Genomic DNA, 22500 nt, shown 5'->3' on the forward strand with positions numbered 1-22500 from the left:
AAAAAAAAAAAAAAATAGGCTACTACAATGATGTTTTTTTTTTTTTTTTTTTTTTTAAATGAAATATGTCATCTGTATCATTCGGACACCCTGGCACTGTCACCTCAAAGTCGTGCTTCTACTCATACGGGACAATTGCTCTGTCGCTATAGTTTGGAGTTTAACACGGTTTTAAACTGGAGTTGGAGTTAGGAGTTGGAGTTTAAAACCGTGTTAATGTCCAAACTAGCGACAGAGCAATTGCCCCCCATTATGTCTGTGCAGTGAGTGCACTACACATACAAACAAACTAACAAACAAGAAACAGTGCAAACAGTTGGTAGCCTGACCAGCCAGACCCACATCAAGATGTAGGGTCTGGGAACTCACCGTAGATAGGGCTCAATCGGAGGGGTGGGATAAACAGCTGTCTTTCAAATTCCCTCTCCACGCAATAATGCCAAACGAATCACCGTCTTGTTTTCAAGTAGCAGGTCGTGTAACCTTCCCTCTCCACGCAATAGGATAACGCTAAACAAATCATCGTCTTGTTTTCAAATAGCAGGATGCGTAACCGTTGCAACTTCTGGTCGCATGTCAGTCACCATTATGTTAAGCCCGCCCACCGACTCTATACACGATGTGATTGGTCCAGTGATTCTTCCATTTCCCAGCTCCCAATCTCTACGGAGCGTTGCTAGACTGCCCCGGCAGCCGAATTAGACCGTCTGCCGCTAGGGGCGCTCGGGTCGTCTAGATTTCTAGGCTCTACAGTTGGTGTCCCAAAGCAGATAGCATATAAAGTGTCCCCGCAGCACAGGAGTCCTAGTGGCTGGATCTGGTCACTGCAACTGCAGCACTGGTGTCTAGCAGTGCAAGTATATGCAGGTTCTACACACACGTGTGTGTGTGTGTGTGTGTGTGTGTGTGTGTGTGTGTGTGTGTCTGTGAGTGTGTGTGTGTGTGTGTGTGTGTGTGTGTGTGTGTGTGTGTGTGTGTGTGTGTGTGTGTGAGAGTAAGTAAGCAGGGCTACACACATGCGTGTGTGTGTGTGTGTGTGTGTGTGTGAGAGTAAGTAAGCAGGGCTACACACATGCGTGTGTGTGTGTGTGTGTGTGTGTGTGTGAGTAAGTAAGCAGGGCTACACACATGCGTGTGTGTGTGTGTGTGTGTGTGTGTGTGTGAGTAAGTAAGCAGGGCTACACACATGCGTGTGTGTGTGTGTGTGTGTGTGAGTAAGTAAGCAGGGCTACACACATGTGTGCGTGTGTGTGTGTGTGTGTGTGTGTGTGTGCATTTCCATTTCCAGGATGTTTTTGTGCGCACTGTCGTCCAAGAGAAGTCCGAAACAAGAGAGAATTGTCCCGGTGGACCTGACATGACTCCAGATGACCACGATGCTGTGGGCTTTGGCTGCCTCGGCCAGCATGCGTCCCATTCACTCGGCGCACTGGACAGACTCGGAGTGGCTCCGTCCTCAGTCCAGCGAGACTCTCGTTATAGTGACCGGCGGCCCGGCACCGCCAGCTCCCCTACAGCTCAGCGCGTCGCCGTCACCGTCACTGTCACCGCCGGCAACAACAATCAGCCCCAGCCGGCTTCTTTTCACAGCCGTACCGTACGCGTCGCAGTTCCGCCTCACAGCGGTTCTATTCAAATGCAAGTGTTTTGTCTGCATTCACTGATGGAGCACCGAGGAGAATCGCAGAACCCTTGAGCGTGTTCTAAGCAGCAGAGCCAGCAGCGTAGGGGTTCTAATGGAGCACAGCAGAGCCAGCAGCGTAGCGGTTCTAATGGAGCACAGCAGAGAATCGCAGAACCCTTGAGTGTGTTCTAAGCAGCAGAGCCAGCAGCGTAGCGGTTCTAATGGAGCACAGCAGAGCCAGCAGCGTAGCGGTTCTAATGGAGCACAGAAGATAATCGCAGAACCCTTGAGCGTGTTCTAAGCAGCAGAGCCAGCAGCCTAGCGGTTCTAATGGAGCACAGCAGAGAATCGCAGAACCCTTGAGCGTGTTCTAAGCAGCAGAGCCAGAAGCGTAGGGGTTCTAATGGAGCACAGAAGATAATCGCAGCAACCCTTGAGTGTGTTCTAAGCAGCAGAATCATGGCAAATTTGAGTGTACCCAAGAGTGTTCTAAAGCAGCAGAACTGCGAGAAACCACACATCCATAGACATCTATAGGTATGCATGCACCCATCAGAGAGTTCTAAAGCAGCAGAACTATAAGAAACCACACACCTGTAGTTCTAAGCAGCAGAACCAGATTTCCCCTGATAGGGTGGGAATGGGCATGGATGGATGAATAGATGAATAGATGAATGAATGGATGGATGGATAGATGGATGGATGGATGAAGATAGATGAATGAATGGATTAATGAATGGATTAATGAATAGATGGATGGGAGGATGGATTGCTGGATGAATAGATGAATGAGATGGATGGATGAATAGATGAATAGACAGTTTGATGGATGGATGGATGGATGGATGGAAGGATGGGCAGTGAGCTCTTGAGTGTGTGTACAGTATTGACTGAGCAAGTGTAGCAAGCAAGAGTACCCACCCAACACAAAGGACATGGGGATGAGGCTGGCATAGTGGTTGCAGTAGATGGACAGCTTCTCAAACGAGCGCTTCTGGTCCTCACGGAGAAAGAATCTATGAAGAACACACACACAAACAAACAAACAAACAAACAAACAAACACAATGTTTTATTTATTTATCTATTTTAATCAGTATTCCAAATAATATAACTATAACACACATCACACACATTGTCGTATTGGTACATAATGAAAAACAGAATAAACAAATAAATTAACCTGTATTCAATGGCTGTAGGGCCCCACTACGCATGCTTGAGAGACATAACTGGAGTTTACTGGATGTGCAGTTCAATACCCTTAAGGCTATGCAGTTGCACTCGATTTACGCACGCGTTTTCGTGATGCGCGACCTATGGTACACTCATACACAGTGAAGCTAAAGGGTGCCATAGACGGTTGAGAAAGGATCTAAATGATCGTTGAGGGTGCTTACCGGTAAGTGATACTGATGGCCGTGTACATGGCGAAAAACGCGAGGAACTCCTTGTAGAGCACTTTGTAGATGCTGCCCTTCCACGCGAGCAGAAGCTTGGAGAACCCGCAGAACCGCGCGTTCGCCACGCGCGCGGTGTACGTGACCGTCATGATGTCGATCCTCCACAACTCTGCTGCTCACCGTTCCTCTTACCGAATACCGGGCTGGCAGCCCTCGCTGCCCCTGTGGAAACGAGGATTCAACAATAACAACTCTCGCCCCTGTGTGGAGTCCGCGTGCGTAACGGAAATCAAGTGTGAAACGGCACCGGCGTGACTGTTGGACGTGCGCACGGTGCGCCACGTGAGGAGGGAGACTCGTCCTTATCCCAACGTCGCCCGTCCCGGAGACGCGGGGTCACATGAAATACGGTAGTGTGTGCATTGGGGGAAATAGGCTACATGCCAGCCCGTCAACAAGTTGTTTATTGGCCATTACGCTTCAAAATATATTATTGTCATCGTCATTATTATTATTATTATTATTATTAGCACTAAGCTATTACTATTATTAGTATGCTATACGTAGTAATTGCCTTGTATTGTTGTTACTAATATTATGCCTTACCTCATGCGTAACGACGCTTATAGCCTATTCCTTTTGTTTTCCTTTGGTCTATAAAGTTCGACAGAAGTTTTGAAATCCCACAGAAAAAAGATGAAAGTTGACGAGTGTCCTGTTCTCCAGGCTGACAAATCTTCCAGTTAACCTCCAACCCGGACTTCGTGTAGTAGCATTGCCCGCTGCCCACTGAAGGTGGAGCCGCTCGTGGTGAAGAGAGGAGCGAGATATGATGGGACATTTTTTTTTTTTTTTCAAAAGCCATGGTTCTCTCTCTCTCTCTCTCTCTCTCTCTCTCTCTCCCTCTTTCTCTCTCTCCCCCCTCCCCCCCTCTCTCTCTCTCTCTCTCTCTCTCTCTCTCTCTCTCTCTCTCTCTCTCTCTCTCTCTCTCTCTCTCATCCACACAAGTAAGTGTTTGCTATGGATTCACACATCTCAGTCAGAATGAGTAGGCCTGAATATGGGTGGTTTAACAATGGTGCCTATTGACCCAAACAAGCAAAACTAAACAGCAGACACAGCGTGGAGGTGGAGATGGGGATGGAGTAATACTTAACGTTGTCCCTGATGGACATTGTATAGTCACTAAGAGTAGTATACATTTTTGAAAAAATAAATAAATAAATTCATTTGCGCTGTACAGTTCGGAAGCGTTGATTGCGCATGTGATGTCTCTCTCTCTCTCTCTCTCTCTCTCTCTCTCTCTCTCTCTGGAGCGGTGTTTGTTAGCTGACCCGCGTCCGCTTGCCTCCGCTGAACTGGTCGCTCTTAGAGAGAGAGAGAGAGAGAGAGAGAGAGAGAGAGAGAGAGAGAGAGAGAGAGAGAGAGACGGGGCGGGATGGGGGTCTGGTGTGCGCCGCGGGGAGAGTCCGGGTATGCGAAGGGCCTCGTTAGCGGCGCGTCCCGCTGCTTGAGGCGGACGCGCAACAGTGCGCTTCAGGTCGCTGATGGATCACGGCCGACAGCCCGGCGCGGTGCGGTCGGGTACAGTAGGCTGCCTGGGTTAAGAGTGTGTGTGTGTGTGTGTGTGTGTGTGTGTGTGTGTGTGTGTGTGTGTGTGTGTGTGTGTGTGTGTGTGTGTGTGTGTGTGTTTCTTTCTCCCTCTCTCTTTTTCTCTGGTGTGTGTGTGTGTGTGTGTGTGTGTGTGTGTGTGTGTGTTTATTTCTCCCTCTCTCTTTTTCTCTGGTGTGTGTGTGTGTGTGTGTGTGCGCGCGTGTAGTTGTGTCAGGGCACCACAGTAATGGAAGAGAGAGCAAGCAGAGAAACGTGGACTATAGGGCTTCCGCCTTTCATCTCTCTCTTCATCCAAAAGACAAAACACAAAGTACCAAATCAAACGTGTTGCGCAATAGCGCTTATACTTCCCTGCCTTCAGCCCCTCGGGCACCGTGGCTTTGGCCCGACCCTGGCCGTGATATAAGCCGCTCTCTCGGCCTGCCTGGCGGCCTGCATGCCCTGGGGCGCCGCGGGGAGCCTTGTTTGTCCAGGTTGAGGACCTGTGCTCCGTTGACCCTGTCACCTTGCATAATATCTCACCGCGCGCGGGCCTGAACGCGATTGAGGCACGACTCACTTGTCTCGGACCGTGCCGCAGGTGTTGGCTCGCGGAAGCGCGGAAGCTCTATGGGAAGCCCGTTAAATGTAACTGCGCTGTTTTGCAACAGTTTAACGACGAAAGCGCCAATTAAGAGATTTTTTTTCTTTCTTAACAATTAAGAGATTTTTGTTTAGAGTGAAGAGTGTGACTCTTACATCACCTGTTTATAATACGCTACAATAGGCCTACGGCTAGAAGGACTATAGACCAAGCTTTGCTACTTTATTCCTTCCTTAGTTGAGTCAACTACTGAGTAAGTAGGCCTAAATATACAATTAAATGTTGAGCAGTCAACCATCGATGCAATAGTGTTTTATTTTTATTTTTGTATACATATGGTCTGATTCCCCATAACATTATCACTTCGAAGAGAGAAAAAAAACTAAACAGTTTTGAAGAGAGAGAGAGAGAGAGAGAGAGAGAGAGAGATGGCTTCTACAGGTTGTGTTGTCATGTATCGACACCAGTTCACCAAACACGCAGGTCTATAACAACCTCAGTCAGAAAAGTAAGCACAGAATCTTCTAGATGTGTGTTTTAAATAGAGACTATGGCCGGTGTGGGTTCACTCTGCTCCAAAGTAGCCTACACCCTCCATGGACAAGTTGGAAAGAGACAGACAAAAGAAAAAAAGGGGAAAAAGTAAACAAACTTGCAAAAATATTGGGGCAATTGCTCTGTCGCTAGTTTGGAGTTTAACACGGTGGAGTTGGGAGTTGGAGTTTAAAACCGTGTTAAACTCCAAACTAAAGACAGAGCAATTACCCCACACTGTCTAACTGATGATAATGATGATGATGATGATGAAGAAGGGTATGAGGATGACAAGGAAGGGGAGTCCAGGTGGGCATAGCGTCCCACAGGTGTAGTAGGTAGGGCTTCAGCGCGGCTTCCCCCAAACCTGGGGCCACAAACCGAGCGTGGATCAGGCAAGAGCTCAGTCGGACTCCCGCGGATGCGCACCCAACCGCTGGGTGCTGCTGGTATCTGTTTTAGCGCTGATCGAGGCTACAACACTCGCCACACATGGGTTGTGTGTGTTGACTTTGCAAACAAAGCGACCTTGAGTTTGAGAAATGTGCTAAACAAAACTAAATATAAGTCAAATATTATTATTATTATTATTATTATAGATGGGCTAAAGATGCAGCCAAACGTCAGCGGATTATCAGATTAGATTTATTGATTTTGGTCTTCTTATGCACTCTACACTGTTCATCATATCAGGACAGACAAAGACTCATTCGCTCACTCACGCTAACCTCATGAAAGACCAACGACATTCACATTCTGAAATCAACACATGGATCTGAATGAGACTAGCGGCCAACCACAGCAGGTGAGAAAGACAGACGGACTCTTCAAGTTAGTCAGATTTTGCCAGCCATTTTTCACCTAATTACCTATTTTATTATGATGATGATTATTTTGCTATTGTTATTATTAAATATGATTACACAATATAATATAAATCACAAAGTAAAACTCCAAACAGCATTAAGGGGCACTTGTCTTCAAGCTTTTAAGGGTGCATGCTAAAAGGCCAGGGCCAAAGTCCATGTAGGGCCCAAATGCCGGGGAAGCGCCGCGGTTCTGGGGGCGTCACAGGAACGGTTAATGGGAGGTGATGATGATGGTGGTGATGATGATCATGGTCGTCGTCATGGCCACAAAGCAGGGAAGAGAGACCATTAGCAACCGTTGCGATCAGGTCTGTGTGTGTGTGTGTGTGTGTGTGAGCGTGCGTTCGTTCATGTGCGTTCATTCGTTCGTGTGTGTGTGTGTGTGTGTGTGTATAAGCGTGCGTTCGCTCGTCTTCGTTTGTGTGTGAGTACTAATGACCTCTACGACTTTGTATCGCTGTAACCCAAATGGTCCCCAGGCCTTCCACCCCGCCCCCCTAAAAAAAAAAAAAAAAACAAGACTCCATCGCAGGGTTGAGCATGAGTATGTAACTGTGTTTGAGATACATTCTCCCTGACTTCACCTAAACAGGCACAACCAGTAGGCTAAGACAAGAGCCAAAAACCCCAAACAAATAAACAATCAATAATTAATAAATCAAAAGCAAGCCTTTTACACAAAATGAGTCTATTGGTTCTTTTTTTTTGTTGTTTTCCTTCCTTGACAATAAGATATATTCACATGACAAACTCCTCAAGTCTTCCCATGGACAAAAACACACACACACGAGAGAGAGAGAGAGAGAGAGAGAGAGAGAGAGAGAGAGAGAGAGAGAGAGAGAGAGAGAGAGAGAGAGAGAGAGAGAGAGAGAGAGAGAGAGAAGTCCTGTGGTGATTGTAGCAGTAGGACATCTCTGGTGCGTAATTGTGTGGTGAGAGGAGATCTGAGAACAAATCGAATCAAATCGATTCAATTCGAGTCGAGTCCTGGTTGTGTTGTGGTCGTGTGGAGTGGATCAAAGCAGGCCTCAGGGCTAGTGCTGCTGCTGCTGCGCTTCGATTGGTTGAGCTGGACTGCGCGCTGAGCTGGGATTGGCTGAGCCGGGCTGGGCTTGCTTCCTATTGGACCGAGAGAGCAGAGGGGCTGCGGGGTCAAGGGTCAGAGGTCACTGAAGGTCAGGGGGGTGCAGGGGGGCGTGGCGGTTGGTGGGAGGGAGGGGTCACTTTTTAGGAGGGTTGAAGGGATCCAAGAGTTGCTTGGAGAAGGTGTTGACTTTGTCTGCCCCACGCACTTCGTGGGGTAAAAGAGGCAGTTTGACTATGTGGAAATCCTCATACAGGTCCTCCATCTGAGAGAGAGAGAAGGAGAGACAGAAGGAGAGAGAGAGAGAGAGAGAGAGAGAGAGAGAGAGAGAGAGAGAGAGAGAGAGAGAGAGAGAGAGAGAGAGAGAGAGAGAGAGAGAGATAGAGAGATAGATAGATAGATAGATAGAGAGAGAGAGAGAGAATAATTAGAGAGTTTATCAGCAGGTTTAAGACCCACAAGAAGACAACAAAGATGCTGGTGTTACTGAAAGCCTACTAACAGGCCCTTGAACACACACACACTCCAGGTACTTGGACTGAATCTTGTGTCGCCCCACACACACACACACACACACACACACACACACACACACACACACACACACACACACACACACACACACACACACACACACACACACACACACACACACACACACACACACACACACACACACACACACACACACACACACACACACACACACACACACACTCCAGGTACTTGGACTGAATCTTGTGTCACACACACACACACACACACACACACACACACACACACACACACACACACACACACACACCTGGTCCAGGTACTTGGACTGGATCTTGTGTCGCGCCTCGCACATCTTGCAGGGCCGCTCCCCGTCGGGGAAGACCAGCTGGTTGACGATGATGTTGTGCGTGTCGATGCGGCACTTGGCCAGCTCCTGGATCAGGCGCTCCGTCTCGTACAGGGACAGGAACTCCGCGATGCACACGCAGATGAACGTCGTCTGCTCCTGTGAGCCCGAACGCACACACAGACTGGTTAAAGCACTTTCAACTTGAAGATAACATAAAAAAAAACATAATAAGAAAAAGGAAAAAAAAAGGCCTTCAACGTCTTTCGATAGCTCACATACAAACACGTGTACACTCGCTCACCAAGTCTTAACTCTTCAAATAACCAATACAAATTCAATACAATAATGTTGAAGCGCCAAGGCTATTAGCCCCCTTGTTGGACTGTCTCAGAGACGGTTTATTACGAGGCAATGTTTGACTGTCCCGCTGGTTCCCCTGTGTCACCTAGCTGTTTTCCGGCGTGTGCGTGTGTGTGTGTGTGCACACTCTAGATAGAGAGTGTCTCTCCCTCTCCCTCCGGTGTCACAGAATGAGTTCTGATGTGTTTTGATTGGGGGGAGGTGTCCGAGGGGGAATATTTGGTTCAGATAGGTTAGCGATTGATAAGACGTTTAGTAATCGTTTAGTAGTCTACATTTATGTTGTGTTGTTCTTCGATGAGTGTGAATGATCGAGACCGAGACTTAGCAGCGAATCAGTTTGTTGTTTTTGAGCGGACACTTGATGCTCAATAGCCCTTTTTCCATTAAGAAGTTAATTCGCTTAAAAAACGATGCACATCAAAAGTTAGTGCGACATGACTTCTATCGCTCTAACATCGGTTTTGTCGTGATAAGTAAATTCGCTCGCCAGAGGTGGATTAAGGAGAGTTAAATCGATATAAATGTGATGGAAAAGGTTTGTAGCGATATAAGTTACTGTGACGCCTGCTCAGAATGTTCAAAGTCTGCGCTAAAATCTGAATTCTGTCTCGCGCATATAAAGATGTTGACCTCACAATGGTGAACCATTATTGCTACCTTTGATAAATTCGCTAGAAGTGTTCCATTCGCTACAACTGTTGATGGAAAACCATCTAGCGCAGTAGAAATATGCGCATTAACAGGGCTCTTGTGACATAATTTTGATTCGCTAGAATTGTTCTTTTGAATGGAAAACCGTTTTATGTTGGAATGTCGGAATTGATGGCGGTCCCCACTCTTTTAGCCTGTAGGCCTTCATTTTGTACGAAAATTTTTACGGTCAACGTTAAAAGTTATAGGCTAGGTCAGGCCTATTCAACTAGCGGCTTGCGGGCCAGATGCAGCCCGATTAAAATTTCCTGTGGCCCGCGTGTCTCGTCATGAGAATGAACTCGCTTTGATGGGTGAGCATAGATCTTCATATGATTGACTAATTCTTCCAGTTATCTCCACTCAGAGAACACAGCACATCACTACACAAACTGACATTTCCAAATGTGTAACTAGTTTTAAATGTTATCATTACGATTTCTTACCGCCAAAGATTCTAAACCTCGAGCGTGCGCAAATCAAAAATGTTACAATCACACCCGGTCTCCGTTCCTCCGAGCCCTCGGGAAAGCTAGTGGAAAAGGAGCTGTGGTTTGTAGAGAATTGCCTCTTGACTTTATATTCCTTCCTTACAGCGATGGATTCGTTGCACAATAAACATGAAAGTCTCGTAGGCCTACTTGTTGCAGAGGGTAAAATGTATGATTCTCGTTGTCAATTAAACATTTCTTTAGACAGAGCCATCTTCACTCCACTCGTGGGAATGTTACTGTTTGTGATTTGCGCAGGCTCGAAGTTTAGAATCTTTGGCGGTAAGAAATCGTGAAATAGATAAACAGAGGCAGAGCTGGCATTACCTTTTCTTTAAATTAGGCTAGTTAAATCAACACTGTGCAATTTTTCCCACTGATGCATGACATGGCAGCTATCAGACATCAGGTTAGGGCTGTTCGATTTTGCCTAAAAATAAAATCTCAATTTTCTTTTCTCAAAATCCGATTTTCGATTACGATAATTTTTTAAATGAAAAAAGGCAAGAATTTGTTTGAAATATGCTGTTTTTTTATTGAACATTTTGCAAATAATTTCCCCATTGGGATTTAAGTGCAAATCTTGCTCTTATTAAACAACACAAATTATTAAGAATTAATTTTAAATGATTGATATTAAGACACTTTTTTGAGCTTTTGCCGCAAAATTCAACACTTGCAAACATAAGTATCGCTATTACCCTAGTTAAAGCGATTAATTGCACAGCCCTACATCAGGTATTAAATAATATGGTTAGCCTGGGTGTTTTCAAATACTTGTATTGTAGTTTGTGTGGCAGCCCATCACCTGTCTGAGAAGATTTTTTTTCATGGATATGGATAGTAGGCTTAGTATGTTCTTAGTTTCTATTCCAGTGTTTGTTGACATAGGCTACTGATATTGCCACTGTATAAAATGAAATTGAATTTAACTGAATTTTGCTCTGACTTCAAATCAAAAATTGTTGGATACAATTAGTCGGTTTTACAAATACCCGGCTACGTGTGTACATAGCCTTAGCTTTAGACTGTTGATATGTACACACACACACACACTTACCGGGTCTTTGAACTGCTCACTGACAGAGCGAATAACAGGAAGTGTCTCCTCCAGCTTAGAGGCCAGCTGGTCTGCATTCATATCACCCAAGCCCAGCATATTACACATCTAGGAGGGAGAAGAAATATATTAGCATGAAGACCAAAACCTTCATTCACATCTTTCACAATTAAAAGAGAGAGAAAGAAAGAAAGAGAGAGAGAGAGAGACGGAGAGAGAAAAAAATTGTAATTTCCTATCTATTAACCAAGGTTTATACATCAATTTTCCAAGGTTTATACATCCAATTTCAACCAACACAGAAAGAGACAAACAGAAACTCCATTTCCCAGCAGACAGCAGGGCCACGGTTACCTGGAAGATGAATTTGATTACTGGTGTGGTTACCTGAGAGATACATTTGTGACCTTGCAAGGCCAAACCAGTCGCTTTGGTAAAATTGACAAAATCAAGTTATTGTGCTCACATGAACGGCCATAAACTAAGCTTTCCAACGATATGTATATCGAGGGTATTGGTGAATCTATCGCTAAGATAACCACATTCAAAGCTGACAAGGTTCTCTGCCGTCATGACATGCCAGAAAAGGAGAAATTCACCATTTTAAGCGACGTGGACAACAGGAATCACTGCTAATGTGTTGAATCTTCACCGGGTTTTTATGTTTTTCCGTGAAATTTGTTCACGATATGAAAGTGTAGACTGTATACTGTCGAATTCAGCGATAACATGAAATTCAACATTTTAGCCCGAACGTTTGTTTGTCGTGGATTTTCTCAATATAGCATCGAGCGCAAAGCGACTGGTTTTTCCTTGCAGGGTCACATTTGATTACTGGTGTGGTTACCAGGGAGATGCATTTGATTACTGGTGTAGTTACCTGGGAGATGCATTTGAGTACTGGTGTGGTTACCTGGGAGAGGCATTTGTTTACTGGTGCGGTTACCCTGGGAGATGCATTTGTTTACTGGTGTGGTTACCCTGGGAGATGCGTTTGTTTCCTGGTGTGGTTACCAGGGAGATGCGTTTGTTTACTGGTGTGGTTACCAGGGAGATGCGTTTGTTTCCTGGTGTGGTTACCAGGGAGATGCGTTTGTTTACTGGTGTGGTTACCTGGGAGATGAAAGGGCTGATCTGGTTCTTGATCTGCATGAGGCGTCCCAGGCCCCTCTCCACGATGGTGGGGAAGTTCAGCAGCCGCAGCGTGTGGCCCGTGGGGGCCGTGTCGAACACCACCACCGAGAAGTTCATCCCCTTCACCAGCCTGGGGGGGGAGGGGGCGACTTAGAAACAAGGTCTGTGTGGCTCATTTTAGTGTGTGTGTGTGTGTGTGTGTGTGTGTGTGTGTGTGAGAGAGTTTGTTATATATATATTGTTTTGTGTCTTATAATATAGAGTGCCACTAGTAGAGATTCAAGAGGAGCTCCCGGGATGGGCGTGGGCGTGATACCGCCACGTTTTGGGAACAGTCACACAGATGTGACTGTAACTCGGGACGCTAGGCTAAGTGACACACACACACAACTTACACACACACAACACAGAGCGACTGCAGTGTCGCCCCGGCAGGCTTGCATAACAATGTTGTTCAGGACCATTATAAAATCTAGTATGGGGTGAGCCAGTCTTTATATCAATGTTGTTCAGGACCGTTATAAACTCTAGTATGGGGGTGGGCAGGTCTTTATAACAGTGTTGTTCAGGACCGTTATAAACTCTAGTATGGGGGGGTGAGCAGGTCTCTAGGAGGGAAACACAGAGTCACCGGTCAGTGCCTGTAACTGCCACCCAGTCCGATCGGTGCCCGGAACTGCCACTCAGGGTCTGTGTCAGGAGAGTGTTAATGGAGCAGTGTGTGTCAGACGAGCAAAGGCGATCGCCAAGACAACACCACTCCTAGAACGACGTTATGGAATCCCAGCGCTCTGTGAAAACCTGGCTCACGAGCATCACACGGAACAGACTTCAGCTTTGAACTCACTCGCCGACACTGAGGGCGAGGTTTAATACAAGACATTATATTTTAATACAGGACGAGGATTAATCCATGTACAAGACGTTACATTTTAGTACAGGGCGAGGTTTAATCCATGTACAAGACGTTACATTTTAGTAAAGGACGAGGCTTAATCCATGTACAAGACGTTACATTTTAGTACAGGACGAGGCTTAATCCATGTACAAGACGTTACAATTTAGTACAGGACGAGGATTAATCCATGTACAAGACGTTACATTTTAGTACAGGACGAGGCTTAATCCATGTACAAGACGTTACAATTTAGTACAGGACGAGGCTTAATCCATGTACAAGAAACTGTCCTTGAGGGGAGTAGCTAAACTGACTCTGGAGGAGGAACCACCACACAAGAGCTCATGAGCCACCATAAAGTCTCTGTGGCTGACCACTACCCCCTAGTGGCCATAATATAAACTACACTATGAGGCAAACATCCTCCTCACCTTTCTTTCTAGACGCTGCCTGGTTGTTGATCTACAGTGTGTTTGTGCCCCTCCTCCTTGAACAGTTTGCACACTTTTGACCTTTTATATAGGTTTATTATTATGAGCAGAACATACACTTTTCAATAACCAGCATTTTGTCAATGTACAAGTACAATGTACAAGTGTGTGTGTATATGTGTGTGTATGTATGTGTGTGTGTGTGTGTGTATGTATGTATGTGTGTGAGCGTGTGTGTGTATGTATCAGTCTGTATTCATATATCCATATGTGTCTGTGTGTGTGTGTGTGTGTGTGCGTATATATGTATCAGTCTGTATTCATATATCCATATGTGTCTGTGTGTGTGTATATATATGTGTGTGTGTGTGTGTGTGTGTGTGTGTGTGTGTGTGTGTGCGTGCGGCGGGCTCCTGACCTCATGACCTCGGCGTAGCTCATGGCCTCGTCGATGCCGGGGAAGGCGCTCATGGCCTCCTGCATCATCTTCTTGCCCATGCTGAGCATGTTCTCCTCCTCAAAGAACTCGTCAGGCAGCTCCGCCACGCCCAGGCTCGGGTCGATCTCCTGACACACGCAACCGGAGAGGGGGAGAGGGAGAGAGAGGGAGAGAGGAGAGATAATTAAAGAAAGAACAAAAGAGAGAGAGAGAGAAAAAAGAGAGATGGAGATAATTAAAGAAAGAAAGAGAGAGAGAGAGAGAGAGAAAGAAAGAAAGAGAGAGAGAAAAATAAAGACAGAAAAAAGAGGAGATAATTAAAGAAAGAAATAAAGAAAGAAAAGAGTGAGACAAAGAGAGAGAGAGAGAGAGAGAGAGAGAGAGAGAGAGAGAGAGAGAGAGAGGAACATCGCGTAAAGGACTAAATACAAATAGACTAACGAGTCCAAACTCTCATCACTGTGTTAATCAGTTCTACAGCTCAGCTAAGCTCCGGGTAAACAATGTGGAGGTGGTGGAGGTGTTGGAGATGGAGCTGGTGACTATCTGTGTGAGTAACAGTAACACACAGCCATCATGTCTGAACAGTCATCGTTCACATCAACAGCAACCTTATCAAGACACCCAAACAGGGGTCAAAATTACCTTTTTGAAATGGGAATATCTACCAGCCAGAGACAGATAAACTGGTGAAGTCCACCAGCCATTCAATAGGAAATACAATATTTTCTGTCTGAAATCTAACAGCCAATTTCAAAATTTACCAGCATTTGGCTGGTGGCTGGTGCTAATTTTGAGCCCTGCACCCAAACACCCAAAGCCCTTTATAGTTAGGGGTGAACCTCACTGACCACCACCAATGCGTAGCACCCTCATGGGTGACCCACGGCAGCCATTACGCACCAGAACGCTCACCTCACCTCACCCCACACACCAGTTTGACAAGGAGAGTGGGGGAACTAATGATATGAGTGGGCCAATTACACTGAGGGATGATTTGGGGGAACAGACTGAACGAGCCAGGTTGGAAATGTAAACGGTATAGCCAGAACACCTCACTCCTCAAATACAGAATGAAATTAAAAATCGAACACATCCAGGTTTAAAGTCATGAACTATAAAAGCAACAGCATATTTTAAGCTGTAAACTTGTTTCTAAAAGAGAAAGAGAGAGAGAGAGAGCGTGAGAATGAGAGTGACAGAGAGACTAAGAGTCAGAGAGACTGAGAGATTGAGAGAGGGAGTGAGAGTACCATGTACCATTACATGTACCAGTTGCTTTGGCAATACAAGTTTTCATTTGCCATGCCATTGCTCTTTGCCATGAGAGAGAGAGAGAGAGAGAAACACTGTAGAGGACAGATTGAATAAACAAACACATAAAAACGCCCAACACGTCCACTGCAGACCCACACTCACACTCACACCATGACGAGTCCAAACTCTCATCACTGTGTTAATCAATTCTACAGCACAGCTGTGAGTAAACAAAGTGGAGGAGGAGGAAGAGGAGGAGAAAGAGGAGGAGGAAGAGGAGGAGGAGGAGAGCGGAACACTCAGACACGGTCACAGGACATCTTAACACCACAATGATCCCACACACAAGACGCATCACTCATACATAATACAGTTAACACATCAGCACGGAAGCACACACTAGTCATACATGCAGGCGAGTTTGTCTGTGTGCCTGTGTGTGTGCCTGTGTGTGCGCGTGTGTCTCTGTGTGTGTCTGGGTGCCTCTCAACTTCTTTCCTCAATCCTCGATCCTCCAGGCTCGTTCCCACTGATCTATAACCAACATTGGATAGACTATCCCATTGTTGCCAGCCACCCCATCATTCTTTATGTAGATCAGAGTGAGTGAGTGAGTGAGTGTTCACTAACCATGGATGGGTCAAATGCAGGTGTTGGACAGACCACTTGGCCGCCTGTATATTACCCAGTAGTGAGCAGGTATACTAAATGTGTGAAATATGTTGAATATATGGATGACGAACATTACTGAACTTACCATAGCGAACAGGTTATCATAACCTTTGACCTTGGTGGGCACCTTGGAGAACTTCTGGTCAAAGGCATCGGATATGTTGTGGGCAGGATCCGTTGAGATGATGAGCACGCTCTCCCTTACCGCCGCCAACTGAACCGCCAAGCTACAGCTGTACAACGTGAGAAAACGTTTCATTGTTTTATAAAGAGTATTATTTCATATGACATGGTAACATAAAAGCGTAGAGGGGACCTCTAAATCATCGGAATAATAACAAAGTCTTTAGTGTCTCTGATAATAATGAAGACGAGAGACAAGTCATTCCATTCGACACGGACTTCTACAGCCAGACGGAGAAGAAATGATCATTATTATATGTCAATAAAGATTCTATTGATGGGATGTCCTTGAGGTGTGGACAGATTGCCGTCGCTGGAAACTCGTCTGACCAAGAAGCCACTTGATGAGTCAGTAGCTGCCACTGCAAACGAGGCCTACTCACTACAAAACAGTCGCTATTAGCCTGCTAGCTAGCCTGCTAAACTGGTGCAAACTGTAAGCGTTTCCCTACCACCAGACTTTTTAGGGATAACACAGGCAATTAAAATGTGCTACTGTATACTGACAGTAGCGTTAAGCGTTTCTGTCTGGTGGCTGGCGAGTTGACGCCATGAGACTTCACATGTTGCCCTCACATAACTTACTGACATGCCGTTCAATATTTCTTGTTTTGGCTTATGTTAGCATTAACTTGCTGGTGATAGAAGCATCTTCGGTCACCTGTCATTGAACCCAGGAAGTTATTTTCTTGTTCTATGATAACATATCGCTGCATTTCACATATTATTTAAAAGCGTGATAAATATTCGTTTTAGTAGCAGCAAACCTTGTCGCAACGTTTGCAACTCAAACGGTAATCCTGAAATCATATTATGCTAACGCATTAATAGCTAACAGCAACATGAATGAGGCTAACTAGCCTGCTAGCTTGAGGTGACGTGACAACACACTATCCAGTTAGACACATTCGCTGACAAACGCACCTGCAGGTCGTTTTGCCCACGCCGCCTTTCCCACCAACAAAAATCCATTTGAGTGATTTCTGCTCTATAATGTTCTTTAAAGTAGGTTCCAGTGGCTCAACATCAGGCGCATCTTCAAATTCATCGTCCATCGGGGCTGCCATCTTGTACGCTAGTCATCTGGAATGTACCAAACGTAGTAACCCCCGTGTCAATGTTTAAAATAGGTGCCCAGACGCCATTTTGGCTCAACCCAGCTCCTTCTCGCCATGAACTTCAATTGTAATATCGATCCACAATGGCGTTCCGACCGTGTACAGTGGCACCTAGCGCTCTGGACTGGACTGCACCAAAAGATGAGCGGATGTAATATTCTAGAAAAGTGCATGTGACTGCGTTGATTATCACTCTCATTAGGCCCATATAATAGCCTATATGTTGCAGATAAGTTGCACATGGACTACTATGCAGTGTACTCCTTACTCCGCGTCACTATTGGAAAGGTCTGTTCAGCATGCAGGTATGGAGGCATGCCGCATGGAGTCATACTGGGTCATTCCACCTGAATTCAACAATATGCCTTCTGCTCGACCATCTCTGATTTGCTTAAAAATGTACCACCTTAAGAGTACCCATTTAAACTGACTCAGCCAAAATATTAGTTTGATATAGGCCTACCTAATCATCCAGAGGGGGGGAAATGAACATGGTACCCCCCCTCTCATTGTTGCCATATTTGTGCACTCATCTAAATCTGCAGCAAAATACAGATGTCATTATCTCAAAGTGTTCAAGCCACGTCAAATTTTCTGTGAATAATCAATGCTATATATTACATGCATATTGTGTAAGCCGTATGTGTTGATATTGACTGTGTGACAATCTAGGGAAATCAAAAGAAAAATGGCAGATTTTTTTTTTATTTACAAAAGATTATTTTTATAGGCTACCTCTTTTTAGTCAACTTTAGCGTGTGTATGTGGACGTATGACCACGACTAGCCTACACCAAATTCAGGAAAGTGTTTGCATGATATGCAATGGTTTCTGATAAGTCAATGTAAAATCTTGTATGAAGTTAATCCAATGTTTCATTTACAGTGTAATTTACACTAAACATTTTATACAACAAACATAATGGAAATAAACATGTACATAAATAAACCCTCTTCTGTTATTTTGTTCAGAAATCATAAATTAACATTTTTATCCAGTACATTTCAATAAAATCAACAAATTGAATCAATAAAATCAATAAATTGATCAATACATTTTAATAAGATAGGCTTGCAACTTCGATTTCACTCTCAGGAACGCCCTCTGTTTGCTGATTGGGCGGAGGTGATCCGAGGTCAATGAAAGCAGATCAATCTATACACTAATCCAGCGCGAACTTTATGGGCGCTGCCATCTTGAATATCGCCATTACTGCGTGCCTGCGAGTGTGACGAGTGACACTTGCCTGTGCTTTTCAATGAAAGCATCCTGTCAGAGAATGTCTAACAAGAGATCCCGCTCATGAAAGAAAATGTCAGGTGAAAGGGAACATTGGATCAATGATGCCGAAACTTACCAATGAAGGTAATTTATTAACAACATAATGTATTAAGACGTGTATTAATGACAGCTAACCTCTGCAACAGCCGCCTATGGAACCAACGGGCTAATTTCTTAGCAGCCAGGCACGCAGTAATGGCGGTTTTGTGTTACTTCCGTGTTTCGCTGGATTAGACCTCTGAAGTTCGCCTACAAAAAAGCTACCATCTTTGCCCATATAAGGAGTTACGGTATCTGACGATTTTTCCTATGGGAAATTAACATGGGGATTTGGAATTATCACACCTGTTAAACTCTCGCGGGGGTGACAAAATCGGAAATTCAGGTGTTTTCCTGAACACACTTTTGTCCTCTGCCTTCGAGAGGAATCTGTGATCTCCGGTACGCGAAGGCGGCAGACTTTGATTTTCGCTACCCCAGAGCTAACTTGCAATGCAACTTGCCATTAAGATAGTTAGCCAGTTAGCTCTGGGGTAGCAAAAATGAAAGTGTGCCGACTTCACGTACCGGAGATCAAAGTATGCACAAGAAGGCAGAGGACAAAAGTGTGTTCAGGAAAACGTCTTTATTTAAGACTATATCGTCCCCGCGAAAGTTTAACAGGTGCGATAATTCAAAATCCCCATGTTATTTTCCCATAGGAAAAATCGCCAGATACCGAATCTCAAAGATGGCAGCTTTTTTGTAGGCGAACTTCAGAGGTCTATTCCAGACGGAGTGCAGAAGGGGAGATAAATTGAGCGGAAGTGCGTAGACAGGCAGGGCTATTGGTGACCTTTGACCTCTAGGGGCAGTATAATGGCTATGGGACCCCATCCCGAGGAAGCACAATGTTTTTGGTGACCTTTGACCTCTAGGGGCAGTATAATGGGCAAAACCTTCACATTTCCAGGCTATACCTTACTGCTGCTTGCAGCTAAATGTAAGCCATTTTTTCCTCATCAGTAGGCTACTGGTTGTGGGTGAAAAGGATCACAGTCACAGAAAGAAAAGCATACACTTGTTTGAGAATTTTGGCATCCACTTTTATTGTGGTTTAGTGTCCTACAAGCTGCATGTGTTGCTGATGCGCATACACACACATACACACACAAACTACTCACCCATACACCCAAAAAAGACCATGCACACCGTTGGGAAAACAAATAAATCAACAGAACTAATAATAATAATAATAATAATAATAATAATAATAAAGAAACAAACTAATAACTCAAACAGCAGCTGTAAGACAAGAGATCAAATAGCCTAGCCTCTGTCAAAACATCAAACCTCCAATGACAAATGCTGGTAATCTTCAGTTCAGTTTCAAATCCAGATTAGATCATGAGGCCTAACAGTCTAATCCAACCCTTAAATCAACACAACTCGATCTCAGCCAGCAAACGCAAGTCTGACCTGTCCTTTTTTTTTTTTTTTTTACACACACACTCATAGTTTCTGAACTTGATCTGGATCACAGTCCTGCTTTGACTCAAAGTTTATTTTTTGACACACACATCTGAACTTGATCTGGATCACAATCCAGCTTTGAATCAAAGTCTTTTTGACACAGACTTATAGTTTCTGAACTTGACCAGCTATGCACCAGCTTTGAATCAAAGTCTTTTTTGACACACACACACACACACACACACACACACACACACACTTATAGTTTCTGAACTTGCACCAATCCAGCTTTGTCAGAAGAGGTCAAACTCAGAAAGGTCACTGAAGGTCAAAACATAAAAGTAAAGTTCTGATTGTCCTTAACGGCATGCCTACACTCAGCTCAGATGCTGATGAAGAAGCGCGCACACACACACACACACACACACACACACACACACACACACACACACACACACACACACACACACAGCGAGGGTATCATCACATGAGGACATCACTGGAGAGGCTGTGGTATAGCGGTGACCAAGTGACCAGTTGACCAAGTGATGCCAAATAAGCAGCAACACTTTGTAGGTTTTATTTTTTCTTTAAATATAACTCAGTTACTAAATCTAGCTTGTCATCATCATTTAGCTTTGTTTTGTATTTTGTATTTTTTTTTTTTAAAGAAAAGAAAAGAAATCCCCATTCACATTCATTACTCCTTAAATTAGGCCTATGTTTCAGGGAAGAAGGGGGGAAAGATGACACCAAATAAGAAACACTTTGTAGGTTTTCTTTTTCTTTAAATATAACTCACTTACTATATCTAGCTTGTCATTGCCATATAGTTTTGTTTTGTTTTCTTGTTTTTTTTTAAATAAAATAAATCCCTCTAGATCATTCCCCCCCCACTCACAGCACTCCTTAAATTAGGCCTATGTTTGTGGGATGAAAGGGGAAAAAGATGACTACATTAACCTATAGATTCTATAACAAATCATACACTTCAGCCATCAAACCCCCCCCCCCCCCCCCCCCCCCAAAATGCCGCCCCGCTAAGTGTTGCTATTATGTTAAGGAATACATTTCCCACAATCCCACATTGATGCTCACATCTTCATGCATCTGACTAATCTAGAGCCAGGGTCTCTCTGTGCAGCACACTGAAATCCTAACAACAACTTCTTTTTTTAAAAAAAAACTGCTTTCACACTAAGTCACACCTAGTCCTATGTTTTGCACACTACAGAAGGACAAGCCACATGTGCTACTATAATGATCACACAGTAGACTACATTTCCCATAATCCCGTTTGGCATTCCATTGGCAACATTCAGTCAGTAAACACAGGTAATCACAGTTCAGCCTGTCTGACTGCCAGACAGAAGCCGTATCTGGGCCGTATGTGAGCCGTATCTGACCAATGCCAGCAGGCTTGGTAGCCTGTAGCCCACGGAAGAGGACACCATAAGACAACAATAAGAGGAACCTGGACTATACTGCGCAAGCCCTTTTTCATATCCAAATTAAACCCGCAGGCCATATGACATCAACAGGAAATGAAAACGACATCACTAGTATTCATTGATATATAGACATATATATCTCAGACCAGATAATCTGCAATGCGCACACGCGCACACACACACACACACACACACACACACACACACATACGTGCATGCACGCACATACATACTGGTACACGCATGCACACACACACACACACACACACACACACACACACACACACACACACACACACACAAAATGGGATTCAAATAGAACATGTAAAGCGCTCTCAAAAGAGTTCACGAATTGGCTGTGCGGTCACGTGCTGCAGTTCAGCCAACAGCAGTGTGTTCAGTACATTTCGTGTGCTATACCTTTTCAGAATGGGGATGGGGGTGGGGGGGAGGGGGGTGGACAGACATACAGACAAAAAGAATGAGAGAAAGAGAGAGAGAACAGGCCAGCGCCCAGGCGTTCAGCGGCGTGGGCTTGAAAGAAAAAGGCAACAATACTGAAGACCGCAAAAGAAGACGCACAAACAAAGCACGATATATGAAACCAAAACCATGAAAACAATGAATGTAAACAAATATAGGAAGATTCTAAACAACAGCAAACAGCTCAGGCCTTGATAACGTGCGCACGCACGCACACACACACACACACACACACACACACACACAGGGAGGGCACACATCACATCATCTACAAAAGATCTCTAGATCACTTTTTTTAATCGTGATTTTTTTCGTATAAAGACATTGCATTTGAGATTAAAGAGCCCTGTGCTTTTAGACTTGATGACATTCACAGCCATTTTGGGGGGGGGGGTAAAAGAGGTACGGTGTGGGAGCCAATCAGCATCCACTGTGCTCACCAATAGGGGACGGCTGATTGGCCGACTTGGGTAACGAGGAAGTGAAACTCACCCAATCAGGGTGCAGGTAAGCATATTAATCATGCCACCGATATATTGC

General features: G+C 44.8%; 3 protein-coding genes and 1 long non-coding RNA gene across 4 annotated transcripts in view; all 4 read right to left on the bottom strand.

Annotated features, from left to right (window-relative positions):
• The window catches only part of best2 (bestrophin 2), a 10543-nt gene extending 6855 nt beyond the window's left edge, over positions 1–3688 (bottom strand). The window contains exons 1-3 of the mRNA XM_062531404.1: positions 3633–3688; positions 3024–3248; positions 2546–2640 (exon numbers count right to left, since the gene is read on the bottom strand). Of these exons, the coding sequence (XP_062387388.1) occupies positions 2546–2640; positions 3024–3175 (247 nt within the window). The 5' untranslated portion in view covers positions 3176–3248; positions 3633–3688. The remainder of the gene's footprint in view (positions 1–2545; positions 2641–3023; positions 3249–3632) is intronic.
• Positions 3689–5520: 1832 nt separating this feature from the next.
• On the bottom strand, positions 5521–17262 carry get3 (guided entry of tail-anchored proteins factor 3, ATPase). Its single transcript, XM_062555710.1, has 7 exons — positions 17100–17262; positions 16078–16225; positions 14043–14191; positions 12275–12425; positions 11162–11269; positions 8516–8713; positions 5521–7975 (listed from the first exon to the last, which is right to left on the bottom strand). Exons 1-7 carry the CDS (start codon positions 17240–17242, stop codon positions 7847–7849), a joined length of 1026 nt encoding a protein of 341 aa, XP_062411694.1. The 5' UTR covers positions 17243–17262; the 3' UTR covers positions 5521–7846.
• A 2372-nt stretch (positions 17263–19634) lies between these two features.
• On the bottom strand, positions 19635–21033 carry LOC134062094 (uncharacterized). Its single transcript, XR_009935410.1, has 2 exons — positions 20223–21033; positions 19635–20098 (listed from the first exon to the last, which is right to left on the bottom strand). It is a non-coding gene; the product is annotated as an uncharacterized LOC134062094 (long non-coding RNA).
• A 175-nt stretch (positions 21034–21208) lies between these two features.
• rnf11a (ring finger protein 11a) overlaps positions 21209–22500 on the bottom strand; it is a 6937-nt gene continuing 5645 nt past the window's right edge. Inside the window, exon 3 of the mRNA XM_062515670.1 lies at positions 21209–22500. This exon is cut by the window's right edge and continues 2106 nt beyond it. The gene's annotated coding sequence lies outside the window, so the exon portion shown is untranslated.

The sequence above is a fragment of the Sardina pilchardus genome, chromosome 1 (assembly GCF_963854185.1).
Source record: "Sardina pilchardus chromosome 1, fSarPil1.1, whole genome shotgun sequence".
Classification (NCBI taxonomy): Eukaryota; Metazoa; Chordata; class Actinopteri; order Clupeiformes; family Clupeidae; genus Sardina; species Sardina pilchardus.

Coding starts and splice junctions, on each gene's coding strand:
- get3 (XM_062555710.1), bottom strand. CDS start 17,242: ATGGCAGCCCCGATGGACGATGAATTTGAAGATGCGCCTGATGTTGAG. Junction 16,226..17,099: donor GTGGGCAAAACGACCTGCAG/GTGCGTTTGTCA, acceptor CACGTTGTACAG/CTGTAGCTTGGCGGTTCAGT. Junction 7,976..8,515: donor AGTCCAAGTACCTGGACCAG/GTGTGTGTGTGT, acceptor TCTCTCTCTCAG/ATGGAGGACCTGTATGAGGA.